Raw genomic sequence first — 22,050 nt, forward strand, 5'->3', positions numbered from 1 at the left:
TCAAATGTCTGTGACCTCCAGGAACTGAAGGCTTCTCTGGGAACCCAAATTCAGAAATTGGTATCTATGCTTTCAACGGTTGAAAATTTGTAATAAAGAGAAAACACAGCAGATAAGAAGTGCACTGCAGGTGCATAGAGAGGCAGTGGGTGCCAGCCTCATAGCCTTCACTGGGCTTCAATTGTGTAAGGAAGGTGGACTTTTAGGGATTATCTCTTCCACCAAGGGCAACACTATTAGGAAAAAACTTAATGTGTCCCAAAGTTTGTAGAACTGACTTCTGCTCATAGCTCCCTGAGTAGACACAAGGGCTGATGGTTGACTCCACATGTGACCCTGCCATGCCCAGGAATTGAGGGGCAATTGTGTTTGATAGGACCTTGCACAAACATCAGTCTCCAGACCCTGCTGCTTCATTTGGCCTGCCTGCCTGCCTGCCTGGTTTGGCATGGCCTTCTCAAGCACATGGCTGTTTTTTTGTAAACCAGCTTCCTACCCATTTCCAGATGAGATGGAAAACAGCCAGGGACATAGTACTTTGGTACTCACCCTGAAATAGAACTGAGGAGAGACCATGCAGGGCCCATTCCATTTCTCTGAAGCCCACCAGCAGATTTCTCATTTGCCAACAATTTATGTTGTGTTATTCATCACTTGATTCTGCATGGATCTGGGCATACAGGTGCTGGCCATTTGTGAAGAGGCAGATTTATCCTCATCTTTGAATCCATGTTCCAGCACTTCCTAAACCAAACATTTGTATCCAAAAGTGTCAAGGCCTCTATGTCCAGGAAAAGATTCTGACAGTTTATGCTCAACAAGAATCAGAGAAGGTCATGCTATGGCAGGCACCATCCTTGCTTTGGTTTCACAGGGAGTAGGGAGGGGGACTAGAGAGACAGGAAGGACTCTGCCTCCAGGAGACAACTATAGGAAAAAAAAACTTGTTCTGTCCTTTCCAAGCCAGTGGTCTTTTCTTCCTCTTAACAGGGGAATTTTCTGCAGCTAAATGACTCTTTCAGGAAAAGAACTTCATGTAAAAAAAAGGAGCATTTCTGGAGAAGTATTTGCTTTGGACAAAAATGAATAATGCAAGGGTTTAGTCCCTACAGGAAGCACAACAATGGCAGATCAGTTGACCACCTTACTGCCCCCTTCCAGGTATAAGAAGCCAAATCCTGGTGAGGACTCCTGCAACTGCCAATGACATGTTTCCAAAAGCACAAACAGGAGGAGACAAGACAAGGACACATAATGCTTAGGACTGGAGGTAGCAAGTGGCTGGCCCAATAGATGTGTGCAGCTGTATGCTTCCCACCACAAAGACTCTTGTGGGGATGGGAGGTGGCAGCAGCTGTTCTCAATACTCTAAGGGAGCTGATGCAGGTGGATTCAGGATGGGTGGATGTCCCTAAAAGGATCAGCTCATGATGACACAACTCCAGTGGCTGAGTGTAATGGAAGACTGGTGTCCTAGCAATAAGAACTGGTTGTTCAATTACAAATATAGATGAGGGGTCAGTGTGCAGATATCACTGTTCTCCATTCTGCATTATTGGGTCCTGAAGGATGATACCCTAAGAACAGAAAAGTCTCAGCCTATAGATGATTATCAAAACGTGGGTATGAGTTAACACTTGGGAGAATGCATACAGAGGCCTGAGATGGACACACCCTTCACAGTAGAGGTACCATGAGGAAAAATAATGAAAGGGTGTCTTGAGTCAGGGAGTCTCTTGAAGTGACCTGTGGCTACCTCTCTACCTATCTACCCAGTAAGACAGCCCTTTGTTTTGAGCATTCTGGGGGTTTTTTTCCATTTGGTTAGAGTATTGTTAGGCGGTATAGCATACCTACCTGGAAGCCTGCTCTTTCCTAATATGCTATGGCTTTCCTGCTCTAACAGTGACTCAGACCAGCAGCACCATCAGCTCCTGAAGATATTGAGCCTATCAGATCAGAATCTGCATTTTTTCAGGAATCCTTGAGGCATTAGTTTGTGCTCTGAAATTTGAGGGACTGGCAACTGCTGTGTCTCAGAGAAGCATCACAAATGCCTCTTCCCAGGTCCCACAGAGAGATTCTGATTGAGTTGGGACTCTGGAATCAGTGTTTTTTTTTAGGCTCTCTAGGTGATTCCAATGTGCAACCAGAGTAGTGAGTGTTCCTGACCCACACTGGTTGGAAGGGAGGGGCACAGATGTCTCAGAAGAGATGTTCAGGTGGTACCAACCCTCAGCTCTTTTTCTAAACCTGCACAATAAGTTCCAAACCATATTTCTAACAGTACTTAGTTAGGGAGTGGCAATTCATGTCACAGTTAAAAAATTAGTTGTTTAGCCTCTTCCCCACAAAAGATCCAAGAATGATGCAGGGGCAAGGATGCTTTGAATAGTTGCAAAAGAGAACCCCTCCCCCTGCTGTCCTTTTCAGATTTGTTTATTTCATTGCTCTAATGTCTGATGAAAGAGAAAAGGGTAGCTTGGGGGGAGAAAGAACTAAGCAGAAGCAGTGTTGATTGTAGCAATGAAGGAAGACAGAAAGGCAGAGAAGAGGGTCTTGAGGTCCAATAGTAAGGAAGCAGTGGGGGATGGACAGAACCTGGTATACTCCACACCCAGAAGGATCAGTTTTGTCCATGTTGCCTGAGTGACTGTTGTTGCTTTCTGTCATAAACTCCTTTGGCCTCCACTGTCAGACATAAGAGCCCTGTACCTATTTCCAAGGGAAGACAAAGGAAGCCATGACACAGGTGAAGGGGAGGTGGAGTGGCTCACCATGAAGACAGTGTAACTCAAGGTATTACCATTCTTGATGTCATTTTGACCAAACTTTTTGAATAATCCTGTGTGAGTGTAGAGATCCAGCTCAGGAGAGGGATGACCCTAAATAGGACCCCCTTGAAGTGACAGACCCTCACCATCCATCATGATCTCAACAGGCTGTCAGGTCTGTGCAACCACAGAGAGCTCAGTGACACTGACTCAACAGGGACCCCAGGTCTTATTGCCTGAAGGTAATTTGCAGGCCAAGATTCACAATGAATGGACATTCAGTCACTGACTACCAACCCCAGAAAAGGAGGTGATAAAGTGGAGCAATCAGACTCAGAGACCAGGAGCCAGGCAAATTTGCATCAGACCTCTGGTTCTGTATCCCCAAGAAAGTCTCTTATCTTCAGGTTTTTTCATCTGTAAAAAGGGGATGATAAAAAAAACTTGAAGCATTGATGGGAAGGTTACCTGAGTGAGACCTGATTCTTACAGCGCTAGACCCTAATTGCCCTTCAGGCTTCTGGCCCCAGGAGAATCTCAAGAAGCCGGTGTTGGTTGATGAAGGAATGAGTACGTGCCAGTATTATTTAGAGTGGAGACTTTAGAAAAAGTAAGTGACCTGCAGCTTTACAATAAATGTCATATCACAGCTAAAATCCAAAAGTATTAAAAAAATTACAAAAGGGACAATTCCCCAGAAATGAGGTCCACTTTATGAGTAGCAAGAGACCGAAATGTCTTTGCTGTGGCCTTATGGCATTCCTGGATTAACTGCAGTCCCATCATTTTAAATACTACTGACTTGCACAAATGCCTGTATTTTTACACAAAGTTTTAATGGCTTCCTAAGATCATTTTAAAACTTCTGCCCAGGAAAGACTTGACATGAGGGAGGTAACTACAATTGCTATCCTCTAAAGTAGCTCCAGCAGGTTGACCTGTGCAAAAGGAGGCTAGAACTCCACATCTTCTGTACAGGTGACACTAGTGCAAGGGTCAGAGGATGGCTGAGACTGTCTCAGGAGGGAAACTGACCCTCAAGCAGACATAGAATAGAAAGCACTGAGTGCCCTTGTTGGTAAGTCCTGGGAAGGCACCAAAAACTTGCTGGCTGCTGGGACTCCCAAAGGATGTGTTGAGGTGATAACTCCTTCCTCAAGTCCTAAGTGTTTAGAAGTCTGAACCCCAGATGTTAGAGAGCAGGGGCCTGCAGGACAGAAGTAACAATGCCTCAGGGTACATTGCTGCTATCAAATTCATGAGCACAGCTAAGTCCCTAACTCCTGGGTATAAATGTACCTGAAGTTGGAAAGAGTGGCCCCATGCCCTCACCCATTTTCCCTCCACCACCCCACGGATCCAAGGGCCCTTTGGGTGTTGGTCACTAAAAGCAGATGGGTGGTATTCAGTTGGGAAGTGGGCTGAAGTCAAGGAAACTTGATTTGGGTGGGTTTTGTGGTAAAAGAGAGCTTCCTGCCACACTTGCTAGCAGAGCTGGTGCTCAAGTTGACCTTCAATGAGACAATTTGCCTCATTTCCTTGTGCATATGTTGGAAGTAATTTTCCCTCCTTATAGGATGGTGACGGAGAGGATGTTAACCAAAAATGCTAGGTTTATAAAGGCCATTCACTTCTCCCTACTTTGCCAGGTGCCCTCCTTGGTGGGGAGTGGAAGCATCTGAAAGCACTGGAAGGGTTGGCTCCCTCCTCTGACCTCCAGGCAATAGGCAGGAAGATCTCTTAAAAGGCTAGACTCCCAGAAGGCTGAGCCCCATCTGGACTCCAGGCTCTGCCCAAAGTTATTTCAATCCTGACCCTGAGGGCTCTCAGGGGAAGAAGCTGCTCTCCAGCTTGCCACATATTCCTGGGTGTCCTGGAAAGCTGAGGAGACTCCAGTTAAGCTCAGAGTTTGACATCTTCTTACTTGGGCAGCAATGGATCTCCCCTCTGTCCCTGTTATTTCTCCAGCCCTACCTTCCTCAGAGCATAATCTCCATGAAATGACCTCATAAACAGCCAAGACTTGGTCTGATGCATTAGATTTTTGTTTCTAAATTTCTCCTGTTCTCCTTTCCCTTGTAGGACCACATTCTTAGTACAGTGTTTGGAGGCCAGAAGCCTCTGCTCAGCCCAGCTTGTTGAAAACAGAGAATCCACACAAAAACGAGATGTGTGCAGGATTGGTGATAGGGGTGGGGGAGGGAGATCCGGCATTCTCACATTTCAGGGTATGGGATATGGACAAAAAGAGGGGTTCTACAGAAAATAACCTCACAGAGTGACCTGATCATAAATTTCTAGCTGGGCAGTCATGGTGGGTAGTCACACCCTAGGCATATACGTTCTTTACTGAAAGGCTTTTCTTTAAGCAAGCCCTGTCCATTGTTTCTGTGCATCTATGTTATACATACCTTTGAGGAGATAAAACCACCAAGAATGCAAATAATCTTAACTGTCCTATAATCTGAACCCAGCCTTGCTTTCTTCTATTTCCATATAATTTTCCTTAAATTCCCTCCTTAATCTCAAGTGCATAAAAGGAATGGCAAACTGTTATTCTTTGGAGCATTTGACATGTTGCTCCCTGCCATATGTTGTCAGTTTGGCTCCACTGATAAAAATTCTCTTCAGGTTTGGACATTTCTTGTGTCAGCTGTCTTATGTCACCTTCTACATGACCTTCTGTACATAAAAACTTGAGATCTCACACTGTCTACTTTAATGATATCAAGAACCTCTACAACAGGAACTCCTGGCCATGAAATAAACCTTTGAAAAGTTTTGAGCTGAGTTCTGGGTGAGGAGTCATGAGTCAGAGGACTCAAGAGGCCCTGCATTCTGCAGCCCCCTGCCAATGCCACTGACCCAGGGAAAGGTCCCTCCTGAGTCTCAGCTTTCTCAGCAAGAGGTGGCCTATAGGAATTTGTCCACCTTTGGAACCATAAGAACAATCCACTGCATAGAAATGACCTGAAGATCAGTCAGTGGGGCATTGCCTAATCTAGAGCCCATTCTACAACAGGACCTCACTTAATTCAGAGCCCATCTTGCACCAGGGCCTCATCTAAACCAGAGCCCATTATATAGTCAGACCTCTCAATCTCTAGACCATTTATAGCAGGTTTTCAACTAATCCAGAGCTCATCCTATAATGGGCCTTTCATTATTCTGATGGGAAGGAGCTGTAAGAGGGTCTGCTCTGCAAGTGACCAAATTCAACCTAAAACTCACAAAAACAAATCAGCCAACCAAGAGAGATCAATGAAACAAAAAGTGTAGGGAGCATGTTCCATTTGTGTAAAACACAAGAGCAAAGGAGGTTGTATGTGTGTCCACAGAAGATGTATCTACTTCCTCTGTAATCCAGCTGTCTACCTCCAACTGGGAAAGAAGTCTTCCCTTGTGTAAATGTATTACATTACAATTTTAAAAACTAAATTAAAAAAAGATTCAGTGACACTCTTTCTGGAAGGTTGTCACACAAGACCAGATGGGTGCCGTGAGATCAAGTCATCTGATGTGGGTAGACAAATGAATCATAGACTCAGTCAAAACTGCCCAAGAGCCAGGGACAGCAACAGAATCCATGGGGAGGACATGTCCTCAGGTTTGAGGGCAACAGGAAATCTAATTCATCTTGGTCAATAAGAAGAGACCTACACCCCCTGAGAGACAGCTGGCCCTAGATTTGAGAAGGTGTTCTGTTAGCACAGGGCTCTGAAAGGTCATGTTAGTATGGCCTTGCCCAGAAATTCCATCTCTACCAGTGACTCTAGGAGGAAATCTTGCTGGCTCCACCTCACAGCTCAGCTGCCATGACCCTTGTGCATATCACCTGAAAAGCCCCACAGTCTGTGGCTTTTCTCTAAGAGAAAGTATCTACTGTTGAATACATCCACTTTCTTCTATGAGGAAACATCCTAGACGAAGAGTATATAGCCTTGGATTCAAATCCATCACACAAGTTGTGTGATCTTGGCAAGTCACTCATCTGGTCTAAGCCTCAAGTTCTATCCATAAAATGTAGGTCATGAACTCTCCCTAGGTTGATGAGGGGAGTTAAGTGAGATAAGCACAGCACATGCCTGACACTCACTGAGCTGAGTAAATTTTCATGACTCCAAGCACATGAATGGCAGAGGGAACTCCCCTCCCCTCTGTCACTCTGGTCTTGCTTATTGTACTTGGACAAGAGCCCTTGACTGATTTGGCTCACATTATACAATTATAGTCATGATAGAAGCTGTCTAAAAGGACGTGTTCTCTCTTGCACATTTAAATGGCCAAGAAATAGCCACCGGTGACTCTGTGGATGACCTCATTTCTTTCCATGGCAGACATACAGTGGCTCCCACCTCCAAGGCTGTCCCATACCACTGTGAAATTTACTAATGATAGTCAGTTTCAATAAAACAGTGGTGATTTCTTTAAAGGTGAGTAAAATTAAAAAGAGCTAGCCATCTCTTTTCTTCCTCAAATTAAATAAATTGTTGTTCTCTGGTTAAATTATCAGATGGTTCCAAATTTCTCTTTTGCTCAACCTTTCCTCATTTGAAATTGGTGAAAATTTAGCCATCTAATTGAAAGCCTATACACAGGACCTGCCAGTCCATTTCTAAGAATTAAGTCTGTGGCTGTGGGCTATCAGAAACATTTGAGGACATTTTGATAAGGTTTCATTCCCTGTCCTGTGCTCCCCTGTCTGGGTCCTGTAGAGAATACCAAAGGCATAAGAGCTAAGGCAATGATTTAAATCAGGGGTCCCAGACCCTCTGGGGCCACAGACCAGTACTAGTCTATGGCCTGTTAGGAACTGGGCTGCACAGCAAGAGGAGAGCAACAGGCAAGTGAGCTAAGCTTCTTCTGTATTAACAGTTGCTTCCCATCACTCACTTTACTGCCTGAGCTCCACCTCCTGTCAGATCAGTGGCAGCATTAGATTCTCATAGGAGCACAAAACCTCCTGTGATCTGCTCATGCAAGGGATCTAGGCTGTGGGCTCCTTATGAGAATTTAATGCCTGATGATCTGAGGTGGAGCTGAGGTGGTGATGCTAGCTCTGGGGAGCAGCTGCAAATACAGATTATCATTAGCAGAGAGGTTTGACTGCACAGAGACAATAATAAATCAATTGCTTGCAGACTTGTATCAAAACCCTATTAACGAGTGGCAAGTGGCAATTAAGCCTTATCTGTTGGCAGACTATAAAGCCATCCCTCCTCATTCCCCACCAGCCAGTGGAAAAATTGTCTTCCATAAAACCGGTCACTGGTACCAAAAAGGTTGGGGACCACTGATTTAAGTGATCCTGCTATCATTTGATGGCCGCCCAGGTCCCCTGGCCTTGTTACCCACCACTTCACCCTTAGTGCTCCTCTGAGAGTTCCCAGAACTGGCTTAGGAGGCAGCAGTCCCACCCAGCACTTGGGTAAACTGGAGCTTTCCTAGGAGATACACAGTGTGGGGATTCTCTAATCTCATTAGATTATTGACTGTCTCAAACCTCATGCCCCTCAAGGACAGGTTCATCATATATCAGCAACCCACATTCACAATTAAGCAGCCAAGCTGAGGACCAGTTTCCTGTCCTTTTTCAGGAGGATAAGGCACTTGTTCTACTTCTGGTAGTATTATTGTTTTGTTTGCCTTGTTAAAAGTAGCTCAAAGCCCCAGAACCAAGAGGTGAACACATGTGCCATTGTGTAACATTACAACCAGAAAAACAAAATGATGGTTGGGTTAGGATCAGAGGGGAAAGCACTTCAGGGTGGAGGAGAGCTACAGTGAACAAGACTATGTTGCAAGTACAAATAGCCCACAATTCCACTTACTGTGTACTTTTGGCTAAAATTGGCAAATATTCCATGAAAATCAGTTTGAGCCTTGCATATGACTTGTTAACAAAGGTTGCTTTGCTGGAATCCTAACATGTGAAACCCTTTCTCCTTTTAATGTTCACCAATAAAACATGTACAAATAGGAAGTCACTTTTCCTTTGTCTTTGGGAAAAAAGAGCACCTGATTTAGAAATTATAGAACCTCAGTGGCAATAATGTTCAACATTTGTCCAAACCTTAACATAATAGTGTGTTAAATACAAGAATGGACTTTGGCCCCTTTCCCCAGATTCTGCTTATAAATGGAGGTCCCAGGGAAGCTGTAGGAGTTTCACAGAATCAGAAGTCCGTTTACCTTGAATGTTGTTGCAGACTCAGGATTGGCCAGAACCAAAGGTGAAATGAGAATCATGCCTGAGAAGTGGCCTGGCTTCTCTGCAGCCGTGAGGATGGCAATGGCACCTCCCTGCAATGCAAAATGGGCAGAGTTGCTGTGTGCTGGCTTCAACCAGCACATGTTTTCCAATGAGCTCCATGGATGAGGTCCTCCTAAGCCTGGCTGAACAGCCCAGAGGAAGTCCACCTTGGAATAGGCACCATTGAATGTTGGATAAACTGGGTCTGCAATTATTTTATTTCGCTTTTTTTCCCAAGAGCAAACATTTCAGAGAGGTACAAATAAGGTTCCTACTTGTGGGCTATAAATTAAACAACACATTCCTACTTTGCTTTAAACCAAAAGCTGGCAGACATCCAATTCATCCATTCTGTCAGGCTTAATAGGAGGGCCTTCCTTCCTTTCTTCCTTCCTCTTTCTTTCTTTTTTTTTGTAATCTGATGATAATAAGAGGTTCCTACACTTTTCCCCCTGGCTCAGAAAAGGTTCAAGAAAAATATTTAGTGAATGTGGATGGTGCTAAAGGTCTGAGACCTTGGCTGTTTACTGAAGCTGCAGGTAATTTGAACCAAGGGTGGAAAGGGCAAATGCTTACAGGGGCCAAGCAGGTCAGAGAAATGCAGGTACAGAGCCAGGCTGTGATAAAGGGGGTGGAAGCTCTGCCGTGGAGTGAAAAGTTTCCCCAAATTCAAAATCAGGCAGTTCAAATTCTCTGTTGGCCAACACGTCAGGTTGTCAGAGGAAGATTTGCCCTGGGTGCTATAAATTTGAGAACTCCCAATTCAAAGATTATACTTGGTTAATTCTTACAGGGCTTTATAAATTTATAAGGTAAAAGGGATTCTGAATGACCATTGAGGAATTGAGTCCATGGGGAACCTTTGTCCCTAGTTCCCATTTGTACTGTATAGCTCTGAAGCAAGCAGGCAGGACTGAAGCACCATCCCAGCTCTGAGAAGTGGCTCTGCAGGGAGCAGCAGTACCCTTGAGAGCATCACTATGAAATGGCACTGAGGTGGAAACAGGGTTAAAAAAAAAAGATAGTTTCCCAAGATGCCCCATACCTGAGCTCCTCATTAAGGATTAGCCGGCTGCCTCCTGGTGCCTTGGGCCCTGGTGGAAAGTAATGGGGTGCTCTGAGCTTTTTCTGGGACTATCTGCAGGACTCTGAACCTAACCTGTTTCCTAAGCATCAAATAGCCTAGGAACTCCAAGTGCAAGGCCTGCCGAGTGGGATATGCCAGCCAGGTGGGGAGAGCAGATGAGACAGGGAGGCAGGGCCATCCTTTCTTCATCACAAGGCTCTCACACTGCCTACTCACCACAGGCATGATTTGGACTGGGTCTTCTATGGTCTACTTACCATGGAGTGGCCCAGAAGGAAGACAGGAAGCCCTGGGTAGTCTTTCTGCATGATTTCCACATGCTGTAACACATCTCTGATGAAAACATGGAAGTCAGACACTACCATCCTCTCCCCTTCGCTCTGTCCATGGCCAACTGGAAGGGAATGGGAGATGAGAGAACTGCAGTAACTAGGAGGTTGATTCTTGCTAAAGCTCAGTGGTTTCTTCACCAGAATTACCAGCCACTCTTTATTGAGAATCTGAATGGGTCATTTCATTGAACCCTTTCCAACCACTGTGGGACATGGGAATTAATCTCCCCTCATTGTGCAGATTAGGAAGTTGAGGCCCAGGGTGGTTAGGAACTTGCCCAAAATCACAGTCAGGAAGTGAACAATACTGCACCCCGTGTCCACAAAGCCAGGATGTCTTCGCTGTGGCCGTTTCCAAGGAAGAAAGCAAGGCAGATATAAGGAGGAGCTCACCAAACCTGATTTTCTGCAAAGTGGTCAGGAGTAAGACACAAGGCTCAAAATTTTCCTGGTTTTCCTAGTTCCTTGACCCTCACAGTTGTGTTCTAATGTTAGCCTTTTACCAGATAAAGTGTCACCTCTTTTTATAGAAGATATGACAAACATAAAAATAGTCAAGTGTGCTCACTGGAAATGTTTTCAACAAAGCAATAAAAACAGGTCAAGTTCTATCCCCCTGGGATTTTATTGGGTTAGCCAAAAATATGTATGTTTTTTTTCTGTAAAATAAAAGGCACATTTTTCATTTTCACCAATAACTTCATTGATTTAGATATTTTGAGTATTTTAGCTATCTCCTGCATGGTATAATATTGGTTGTTTTTGGTTAATGTCTTGATTTGATCACTATCAACTTCAACCGGTCTACCGGACATGGAGTACCATCTAGAAAGAAATCTCCAGCACGAAACTTCGCAAACCACTTTTTTTTTTTAAATATTTTATTTATTTATTTTTAGAGAGGGAAGGGAGGGAGGGAGAGGGAGAGGGAGAGAGAGAGAAACATCAATGTGCGGTTGCTGGGGGTTATGGCCTGCAACCCAGGAATGTACCCTGGCTGGGAATCGAACCTGGGACACTGCAAACCACTTTTGACATGTTCCATCAGTTACAGCACCTTCTCCATACACTGCAAAAATCTCTTTTTCACATTTCAGTTGCATTTTTACCTTTCTTGAAATAATGAAGCACAATATACTGAAAATGTTGCTTATTTTCTTCCACCTTCAATATTAAAATGGCTACACAAAAATTCACCAATTTTGATAAGTTTTTTAAGTGCATGCTGATATGAAAACTGTCACAATATAATCTAAAACATTGTTTTGAATGAATATAAAGACAATTAAGCGCTACTAGAGACATCTTATGGATAAAACCAAACAGATGTTTTGGCCAATGCAAATTCTCTAACACACATCTGGACTGTTCATTTTCCCTATTTTTTTCTTAGGATCTCTACTTTTGCCCCCTAAGGAGGACATAAGTCACTATAGAAACAGCACACTCTTTGTGGCTTCCACATTCAGGCTGAAAGCAGCTGATGTGATTGTTTGAAAATTGCAAAAAAGAGTGAGCTCTGAGAGAAAGGGGCCCACATAGCAAAGAGTATCTGCCCAAATCCTTCCTGCTGCTTTTTCAAGGAAGTTATTCCAGTAATAGTTATAATATTTATTTCACAGATAAGAAGGATGAAGATTCATCATCGCCTGAAACTGACTGGCTGCCCAGACCTCAGTCTCAGAAACTCAGTGTGGTCAGAACACAGACTCTTGTTTTCTATTCTCCTGTCTGCCTCCCCCATGTGTCCCCACACTCCCTCTCTGACCATTGTATGAAGCCCAGGGCCTACCAGTTCTGTCACCTTTTCAGTGGTACCTCCAGTTCCCTGTCCTCTCTGAGGATTTTTTACCTTTTAAAATTTAATTAAATTTAATTTTGTATTGTGGTAAAATATACATAACACAACATTTATACCATCTTAACCACTTTTTTAGTGTACAGTTCAGTAGTATTAAGTTCATTCACAATTAACCATCACCATCATCCATCATCAGAACTTTTTCATCTTTCTAAACTTACTCCCTACTCATTGTTATGGGTTGAATTACGTGCCCTGCAATCCACATGTTCAAGTCCTAATCCCAAGTGACTATTTGGAGACAGGGCCCTTAAAGAGGTACTTAAGTCAAAATGAGGTCACAGGAAGAAGATGGCCACCTGCAAATGAAGGAGAGAGCCCTCAGTGAAACTAACCCTGCCAAAGCCTTGATCTCTGATTTCCAGTCTTTAGAACTGTGAGGAAATAAGTGTTGTGTAAGCCACCCACTCTGTGGTACTTTTTTATGGCAGCCTGAGCTGACTAATACCTCCACTGAACATTTACTACCAGTTCCCCTCCCTGCAGCTCTTAGCACCCACCCTTCCATTTTCTGTCTCTACGAATTTGACTACTCTAAGAATCTCCTATAAGTGGAACCATATAGTTTGTCTTTTTGTGACCAGCTTATTTCATTTGCCATAATGTCCTCAAGGTTTTTCCTTGTTATAGCACGTAACATAATTTTGTTCTTTATTTTTTAAGGTTTAATAATATTCCATTGTATGCACATATCTATCACATTTTGTTTATCCATTTAAATGTCAATGGACACTTAGGTTGCTTCTACCTCTTGGCTACTGTGGATAATGCTACTATGAATATCAGCCTACAAATATCTCTTCCAGACATTGCTTTCAATTCTTTTGGGTATAGACCCAGAAGTGGGATTAATGGGTCATATGATAATACTATTTAGTTTTTTGAGGAGTGGCTCCTCTGAGTTCTGAGCTGTCTCTCTTCCTCCTTCTCTCCCTTCCTTCCTTCCTTTCCTTCCATAAGAATTTTTGTAAGATTTATTTGAGCCAGGACTTCCAGCAAGATGGAGGCATAGGTGGACGCACCATACCTCCATGCACAACCAAGATTAGAACAACAACAATTTAGAGGCAGAATAACACCCAGAACTGGTAGAGAATTTATCTGAATGTTAGTCAGACAGCCAAGAAGTTGAAGTAGACCCGTTCATCCAGACCGGTAGGAGGGGCGGAGAGGAGCAGCTGGGCACGGGTTGTGGCACAGGTCCTGGTGTGGCGAGCAGAGAGCAGTGGGCGCATAAGGCAACCGGGAGCATGTAAGGCATCGGGGTGCGCAGGATCGCAGCAGGTGGACCCTAAGTACGAGAGTGGCAGCTGGCAGACCCAGTGAGGCCACAATTGTGGACGGGGGCAGAACGCGCAGCCCAGGGTCCCAGGGAAGGGACTGAGATCCCAGGATAGTGGAGCTACTGCCACTGTTCCCTCCCGCCCCCGCCCCCACCCCCACATACAATGTCACAATCTAGCGACTGGGGTGCCCAGCCCCAGTGAACACCTAAGGCTCCGCCCCTCACCTTAACAGGAGCGACCTGACCAAAAAGAAAAAAAAAAAAAGAAAGAGAAAGAGACAGAGATATGTCTCAAACAGAAAAACAGATCAGTGCCCCAGGGCTCATCCTTTTGAGCGACCAAGAGATAGCCAATCTATCGGATGCACAGTTCAAAACACTGGTGATCAGGAAGCTCACAGAATTGGTTGATTTTGGGCACAAATTAGATGAAAAATTCAGGTTACCATAAAAGAGATGAAGGAGGATGCACGGAGAACCAGTAGTGATGGGAAGGAAACTGGGACTCAAAACAATAGAGTGGACCAAAAGGAAGAAATAAAACAAACAGGAAAGAATGAAGAAATAAGAATTCAAAAAAAACAAGGAGAAGTTTAGGAGCCTCCAGGACATCTTTAAATGTTCCAGCATCTGAATTATAAGGGTACCAGAAGGGGAAGAGGAAAAGCAACAGATTGAACACGTATTTCAACAAATAATAAAGGAGAACTTCCCCATTCTGACAAAGGAAATAGACTTCCAGGAAATCCAGGAAGCTCAGAGAGTCCCAAAGAAGTTGGACCCAAGAAGAAATACACCAAAGCACATCGTAATTATATTAGCCAAGGTAAAAATGAAGACTGAATCCTAGAAGCAGCAAGAGATAAGGGGACAGTAACCTACAAAGGAGTTCCCATCAGACTGTCAGCTGACTTCTCAAAAGAGACCTTACAGGCAAGAAGGGGCTGGAAAGAAATATTCCAAGTCATGAAAGACAAGGACCTACATCCCAGATTGCTCTATACAGCAAAGCTCTCATTTAGAATGGAAGGGCAGACAAAGTGCTTCTCAAATAAGGTCAAGTTAAAGGAGTTCATCATCACCAAGCCCTTATTTTATGAAATGTTAAAGGGACTTATCTAAGAAAAGAAGAAAGAAAAAACATGTATAGTAAAAGTACAGCAAGCTCACAATTATTAACAACCACACCTAAAGTAAAACCAAAAGAAACTAAGCAAACAACTAGAACAGGAACAGAACCACAGAAATGGAGATCACATGGAGGGTTAGCAACAGGGTAGTGGGAGGAGGAGAGAGGGGGAAAAGTTACAGAGAATAAGTAGCATAGATTGTAGGTTGAAAATAGATAGGGGGAGGGTAAGAATAGTATGGGAAATGTAGAAGCTAAAGAACTTATAAGTATGACACATGGACATGACTAAAGGGGGGATATGGGTGGGAGAGAGTGGGCAGGGTGGAGGGGAGTGAAGGGGGGAAAGTGGGACAACTGTAATAGCATAATCAATAAAATATATTTTAAAAAAGAATTTATTTGAGCCAAACTGATGACATATGCCAGGGAGCAAGATCTCAAATGCTTCTCATTTTTTTAATAGAAGAGAAGGCTGGTAAAATACAGCCTGGAACAAGGAAAGAGAGATTAAGCATTCAGAAAGCAACACCTGACATTTGTGTGGTAGTGTGTAATTTGTAAAGGGTCCTATCAGAGTTTATTTCATTTGATCCTCATAACTCTGTGAATCCAGGATTCCTACCCCCAATTTCTAGCTAAGAAAACTGACCCTCAGAGAGATTAGATGGAACTCAGTCTCCCAGTGAGTTAAAGGCTAGACAAGGACTTGAGTGCAGACTTCAGACCACAAATCTAGTCCTTTGACTGTCAAAGTTCAATGAAAAACACAGGGAAGAACAGGAGCTTTAGAGACCAATAGAATGAAAATAAAGCCCTTCCTAAACAGATAAAGAACCTGCTATGAAAGCACACAGATGGCACCTTTCCTCTGAGTGTGTGCCCAGAGCTGTTCACACCTGAGGTGAGTTCTGTGAGTGCTTGATGGTGTCACAATGAGACAGGCTCACTTGCTATGTGGCTGAGCTCTTTAGCTTCTGAAGATGTGCAAACACGGAGGCCACCAGGACGAGTGATTTGGAAGCCTTCCAAGTATTTGAGGGTAGGTATAGCAGAAACATAAGGGCTGAGCTGAAATTGACACTGGAGTTAATACAACAACTAGCAACATTCATTCACCGAGGACTATGAGTCTATGAACTCACTGCTTTCAAGGATGTCCCCCAAGGTACACTGCGTGGGCACATGTGTGAGCTTTATGAACACAGAAACTGGTCTCTGGGAATGTTTGCAACTTCCCAACCTGCTGGCTCAGGCTCATTGAGGAAGTGCAGTCTGAAGTGAATTGGAAGAATGGCCATGTCCAAAGAAGGGGGAGGGAGAGTGAGGCTCAGACCTGGGACAGAGAGAACAAAAATCCTGGTGAGAAGACTTGTGGTGCTTTGGGGTCAGATTCCACTGTCCAGATGTGGCCTCTACCTGGAGAGACAGATGAAGGGTTGAGGAGGATTTTGGCATAAGAGTGACATTTGCATTTTTAGTAAATAGGCCTCATTGTCTTACACCTGAAAGAACAAGAAATAGAAGAGCAGATGAATCCCAAAGTGAGTCGAAGGAAGGCAATAGCAAAAATCAGAGTGGAAATAAATGAAATAGAGTCTAAAAAATACAAAAGGTCAATGAAACCAAGAACTAGTTATCTGAAAATATAAACAAAATTAATAATTTTTTAACCAGACTCATCAACGACAAAAAAAAGAGAGGACCCAAATAATTAAAATCAGAAATGTAAGAGGAGAGAAGTGACAACTGACATAACAGAAGTACAAAGGAGTATAAGAAAATACTACAAACAAGTATGTATGAACAAAATGGACAACCTGGAAAATATTAATAAATTCCTAGAAACCATCTTTCAAGACTGAATCAGCAAAAAACATAAAATCTGAACAGGCTAATAACTACTAATAAAATTGAATTACTAGTCAAAAGACTCCCAATGGACAAAAGTCCTGGACTACATGACTTCACAGGTGAAATTTACCAAATATTTAAAAAGAATTAGTCCCTGTCTTTATCAAGCTAATCTAAAAAAATGGGCTTTTTATGAGGCCAGCATTACTCTGATTTGAAAACCAGACAATGACATTACCAAAAAAGAAAATTATAGGCGAATATATCTGATGAACATAGATGCAAATATTCTCAAAAAATATTAGTAAATCAAATTCAGCACTATATTTAAAAGATCATACACCATGATCAAATTGGATTTGTTCCTAGGATGAAAGCTTGGTTCAATACCTGTGAATCAATTAATGTGATATACTACATAAACAAAATGAAGGGTAAAGCTCATATGCTCATATTAATAGATACAGAAAAAACATTTGATAAAATCCAGCATACATTTCTGATAAAAAACTCTCAGCAAAGTGGGAATAGAGGAGACATACTTCAGCATAATAAAGACCATATATGACAAACCCACAGCTAACATCACACTCAACTGTAAAACAACTAAAAGCGTTTTCCTTAAGATCAGGAACAAGACAAGGATGTCCACTTTCAACACTTCTATTCAGCGCAGTGTTGGAAGTCCCAGTAACAGCAATCAGACATGAAAAAGAAATAAAAGGCATCCAAACTTGAAAGGAAGAAGTAAAGCTGTTCTTATTTTCAGATGGCATGATATTATATATAGAAAACCCTAAAAAGTCCACTGAAAAATATTCAAACAACTATTAGAACTGAGAAATAAATTCAATAAAATACAAAATTAATATTCAGAAATTGGTTGCATCTTATGTACCAATGATGAACTATCAGAAAAGAGAAATTTAAAAAATCCCATTTACAATTGTATGAAATAAATAAAATACTCAGGAATAAATTTAACCAAGGTGGTAAAAGACCTGTCCTCAAAAAACTGTAAGACATTGAAGAAAGAAACTGAAGAAGATACAAATAAATACAAGCATATACCATGCTCCTAGGTAGGAAGAATTAACATCACTAAAATGTCCAAATAACCCAAAGCAATCTACAGTGTCAGTGAAATTCCTATCAAAACACCAATGGCATTTTTCTCAGAACTAGAACAAATAATCCTAAAATTTATATGAAACCACAAAAGACCCCAAATAATCAAAGCAATCTTGAGAAAAATCAAAGCTAGAGGTATCATGTTACCTGATATCAAACTATACTTCAAATTTATAGTAATCAAAACAGCATGGCACTAGTATAAAAACCAACACATAGATCAACAGACCCAAATAAAGAGAGCAGAAATAAAACAACACCTATATGGTCAGTTAATCTTATGAGTAAGGAGTCAAGAATATACAGTGGGGTATAGGCAGTGTCTTCAATAAATGCTGGGAAATGTTGGGAAAACTAGGCAGATACATGCAGAAAATGAAACTTGACCACTTTCTTACACTATATACAAGAATAAATTCAGAATGGACTAAAGACTTAAGTGTAAGACTTGAAACCATAAAATTTTTAGAAAAAAAAAACAGCAAAAAGCTCTCTGACACTGTTCTTAGTAATTTTTTTCTGATATATCTCCTTGGGCAAGAGAAATAAAGGAAAAATAAACAAATGGGACTACACCACATTGAAAACTTTCTGCACAACAAAGGAAACCATCAACAAAACAAAAACACAACCTACTGATGTATCACCAATGATACATCCAATAAGGGGTTAATATCCAAAATATACAAGGAACTCATATAACTCAATACCAAAAAGACAGACAATCCTTCTAAAAATGGGCAGAGGACTGGAATAGACATTTCTCAGAAGACACACAGATGGCCAATAGACATATGAAAAGATGCTCAGTATCACTAATCATCAGAGAAATGCAAGTTAAAACTACAATGAGATATTACCTCACACCTGTCAGAACAGATACTATCAATAAACCAACAAATAAGTGTTGGTGAAAATGTGGAGAAAAGGGAACCCTTGTACACTGTTGGTAGGATTGCAAATTGGCACAACCACTATGGAAAACAGTATGGAAGTTTCTTAAAAAAAATAAAAATAGGTTCTGGCCAAGATGGCAGTGTAGGTAGAAACCCTTAGCTTCCTCATATAACCAAAAGGAGGATAACAACCAATCTAAAATCAATAAATAACCAGAAGCATCACAAAGTCAAATTGAATGGAACTCCAACAACCATGAAATTAAAGAAACAATCAAACACAACAACCAGACCCATAAGACAGTGGAGGGAGAGAACCTGAGGTGAGGTGGTGGACCATGTGGGTGGGGCTGACTCAAGGGAAAACTGAGACTCAGAGCTGGCTGTGGACTATGGTGGTTTTCGAAGTGGGAGAAACTCCCAGTCTGACATGAGTCTGTTGGAAAGTGGGCTAGAGAGAGTAGGGGAGCTGCATTGTTCCCTCTCTGGCCCCTCCCTCACAAGCAGTGCTGCAGCAAGGAGGGTTGCCCTGACTAGGTGAATACCTAAGGCCCTGCCCCCTTACAACTTAACAGGTGCCCTGAACAAAGAAATAGGGCCAAAATGAAAGAACAGAGCAAAACCTTAGAAAGAGAGCTAAGCAATGAGGAGATAGCCAACCTATTTGATGGAGAATTTAAAGTCTTGGTAATCAAAATGCTCACAGAAATGATTGAGCTTGGTCAAAAAATGAAAAGACAAATTAAAGATACCCAAAATGAAATAAAGCAAAATATTCAGGGAACCAACAGTGACAGGAAGGAAACCAGGACTCAAAGCAACAATTTGAACAGAAGGAAGAAATAAACATCCAACAGGAACAGAATGAAGAAATAAGAATTCAAAAAAGTGAAGAGAGTCTTACAAACCTCTGGGACAACCTGAAACATTCCAATATCTGAATTATAGGGGTGCCAGAAGGAGAAGAACAGCAGCAAGAAATTGAAAACTTATTTGAACAAATAATGAAGGAAAACTTCACCAATCTGGCAAAGGAAATAGACTTCCAGGAAGTCCAGGAAGCCCAGAGAGTCCCAAAGAAGTTGGACCCAAAGAGGAACACACCAAGGCACATCATCATTAAGTTACTCAAGGTTAAAGACAAAGAGAGAATATTAAAAGCAGCAAGAGGAAAGGAAAGAGTTACCTACAAAGGAGTGTCCATAAGACTATCAGCTGATTTCTCAAAAGAAACCTTATAGGCAAGAACGGTGGAAAGAAGTATTCAAAGTTGTGAAAAGCAAGGATTTACACCCAAGATTACTCTATCCAGCAAAGCTATCATTTAGAATGGATGGGCAGATAAAGTGTTTCCCAGATAAGGTCAACTTAAAGGAGTTCATCATCACCAAGCCCTTATTATATGAAACATTAAAGGGACTTATCTAAGAAAAAGAAGATCAAAACTATGAACAATAAAATGGCAACAAACTCTCAACTATCAACAAATGAACCTAAAAAAAAAGAAAGAAAAACAATGAAAACAAAAACCAAGCAAACAACTAGAACAGGAACAGAATCAGAGAAATGGACATCACATGGAGGGTTTTCAGTGGGGAGGGGGAAAGGAAGAATAGGGAGAAAAGGTACAGGGAAGAAGAAGCATAATTAGTTGGCATAAAATAGATGGGTAGAGATAAAAATGATATAGGAAACAGAGGACTCAAAGAATGAAATTTTCCCATTTGCAACAACATGGATGATTCTAGAGCATATTATGCTAACTGAAATAAGTCTGACAAAGAAGGACCAACACCATTTCACTTACATGTGGAAGCTAAAAAACAAAATAAATGGACAAACGAAACAGAAACAAACATAGATACAGAACACAAACCAATGATAGCAAAGTAGGAGGGAGTTTGGAGAGTTAGATGAAAAAGGTAAAGAGGTTAAGAAGTAAAAATTGGCAGTAAAAAATAGTCACATGGATGTAAGGTACAGCATAAATAATATAGTCAATAATATTGCAATACCTATGTATGGTTTCAGGAAGGCACTAGACTTATTGGAGAGATAACTCTGTAAAGTATATAAACTTGAAATTAATATACTATTGAAAGCAATCATAATTAAAAAATGAAACAAATTTGTAATTGACCTCATCAGATCACTTTTGCCACAAGATCATCATGGAAAGTCTTATCCAAAGCTCTGTCCATCAGCTATAACTACATGAGTACAGAGAACCCTAAAGTGACCTTTGTTCAGACTACCAGGAGTTAGGAGGGGAGAGCTTTGCCTCTGAGCACAGGCAGGGAGTTTAGGGTATAGAGCTATACTTGGGTAGGGTGGGATGAAGATTCAGCCAATGAGAGAAGATCTGAAATGGAGGACACAGTGATGGCTGAGGAAATCCTCTCTGACCCTACACAGAAAAGTACAACCTTTTCTTTTTTAAAAAAAGATTTTATTTATTTATTTTTAGAGAGAGAAGAAGGGAGGGAGAAAGATGGGGAGAAAAACACCAGTGTAAGAGAGAAACATCAATTCGTTGTCTCTCATATGAGCCCTGAATACAAAGCCTAGGCATGTGCCCTGACTGGGAATCCCACCTGCAACCTTTCACTTTGCATGATGCCCAATCAACTAAGCCACACTGGTCAGGGCAGAAGAATATAGCCTTTAGCTCAAAGACTGGCCCGCAGCATCATCTACTTTCCTTGTAGATGAGGAGACTGAGGCCCCAAGGAGCTGAAAACTCTGCATGAGGCCTTGCAGTGGCGGGGCTAGATTTGACCAGAAGATGACTAATTCTGGAGCCCACCCATTAACCACTGTGGCCTGAACAGCTGCCTCTGTGCATTACTAGTCCACCCACCTAAATCTACCTTGAACATACCTTACTTTGATAATGAGGAAAAGGATGTGGCATGTATTATTTAAAATGTAGGCAAATGAATATATGTTAACATCAGACCAGCACTTTCTATCACCAGTTCCTCTATCTTTTGAAAGTCAGAGGGGCAAGTCTAAAGTGAGGAGATTACTTCTACAAGACATGGGGGTGCCTAGCTCCCTTTGCCAACTTCGCTGTGAAAGCAGAATCATCACCCCTTTTGGTGAAGGGTCTGCTGTGGGCCCACAGTTTCAGTTTTTCTAACTCCTACCACACATGCTCTCCATTGGGGGTTTCTGTAAAACAGAAATCTCTTCTCTCACCTCTACTCCTTTTGAGGTAGCAACCAGATAGAATTTTCTGATCCTCAAAGCTGGCCACATTCCATAGGCTACATTGGCTCAGCCTGCCAAAGGAACCAGCTCTGTTAAAGCATGAACTAATTAGAAAAGTTGCTCTAGTCTTGGCTTTGTTCCAAGTCCACAACACCCAGGTAGAGTGATCCAAGGCACTATTAGTTCTTTAGCAGACTGCTGTATTTTTTCACATTAACCTGGCGAGTTCCTCAAT

The 22,050-nt window shown here is 42.0% G+C and overlaps 1 protein-coding gene across 1 annotated transcript in view; it reads right to left on the bottom strand.

The window, feature by feature from the left end:
• The window catches only part of MGLL (monoglyceride lipase), a 156,225-nt gene that overhangs the window by 32,521 nt on the left and 101,654 nt on the right, over positions 1-22,050 (bottom strand). Inside the window, 2 exon segments of the mRNA XM_028524851.2 lie at positions 8,967-9,077; positions 10,372-10,508. Coding sequence (XP_028380652.2) covers positions 8,967-9,077; positions 10,372-10,508 — 248 coding nt within the window.

Source organism: Phyllostomus discolor, chromosome 9, assembly GCF_004126475.2.
Source record: "Phyllostomus discolor isolate MPI-MPIP mPhyDis1 chromosome 9, mPhyDis1.pri.v3, whole genome shotgun sequence".
Lineage (NCBI taxonomy): Eukaryota > Metazoa > Chordata > Mammalia > Chiroptera > Phyllostomidae > Phyllostomus > Phyllostomus discolor.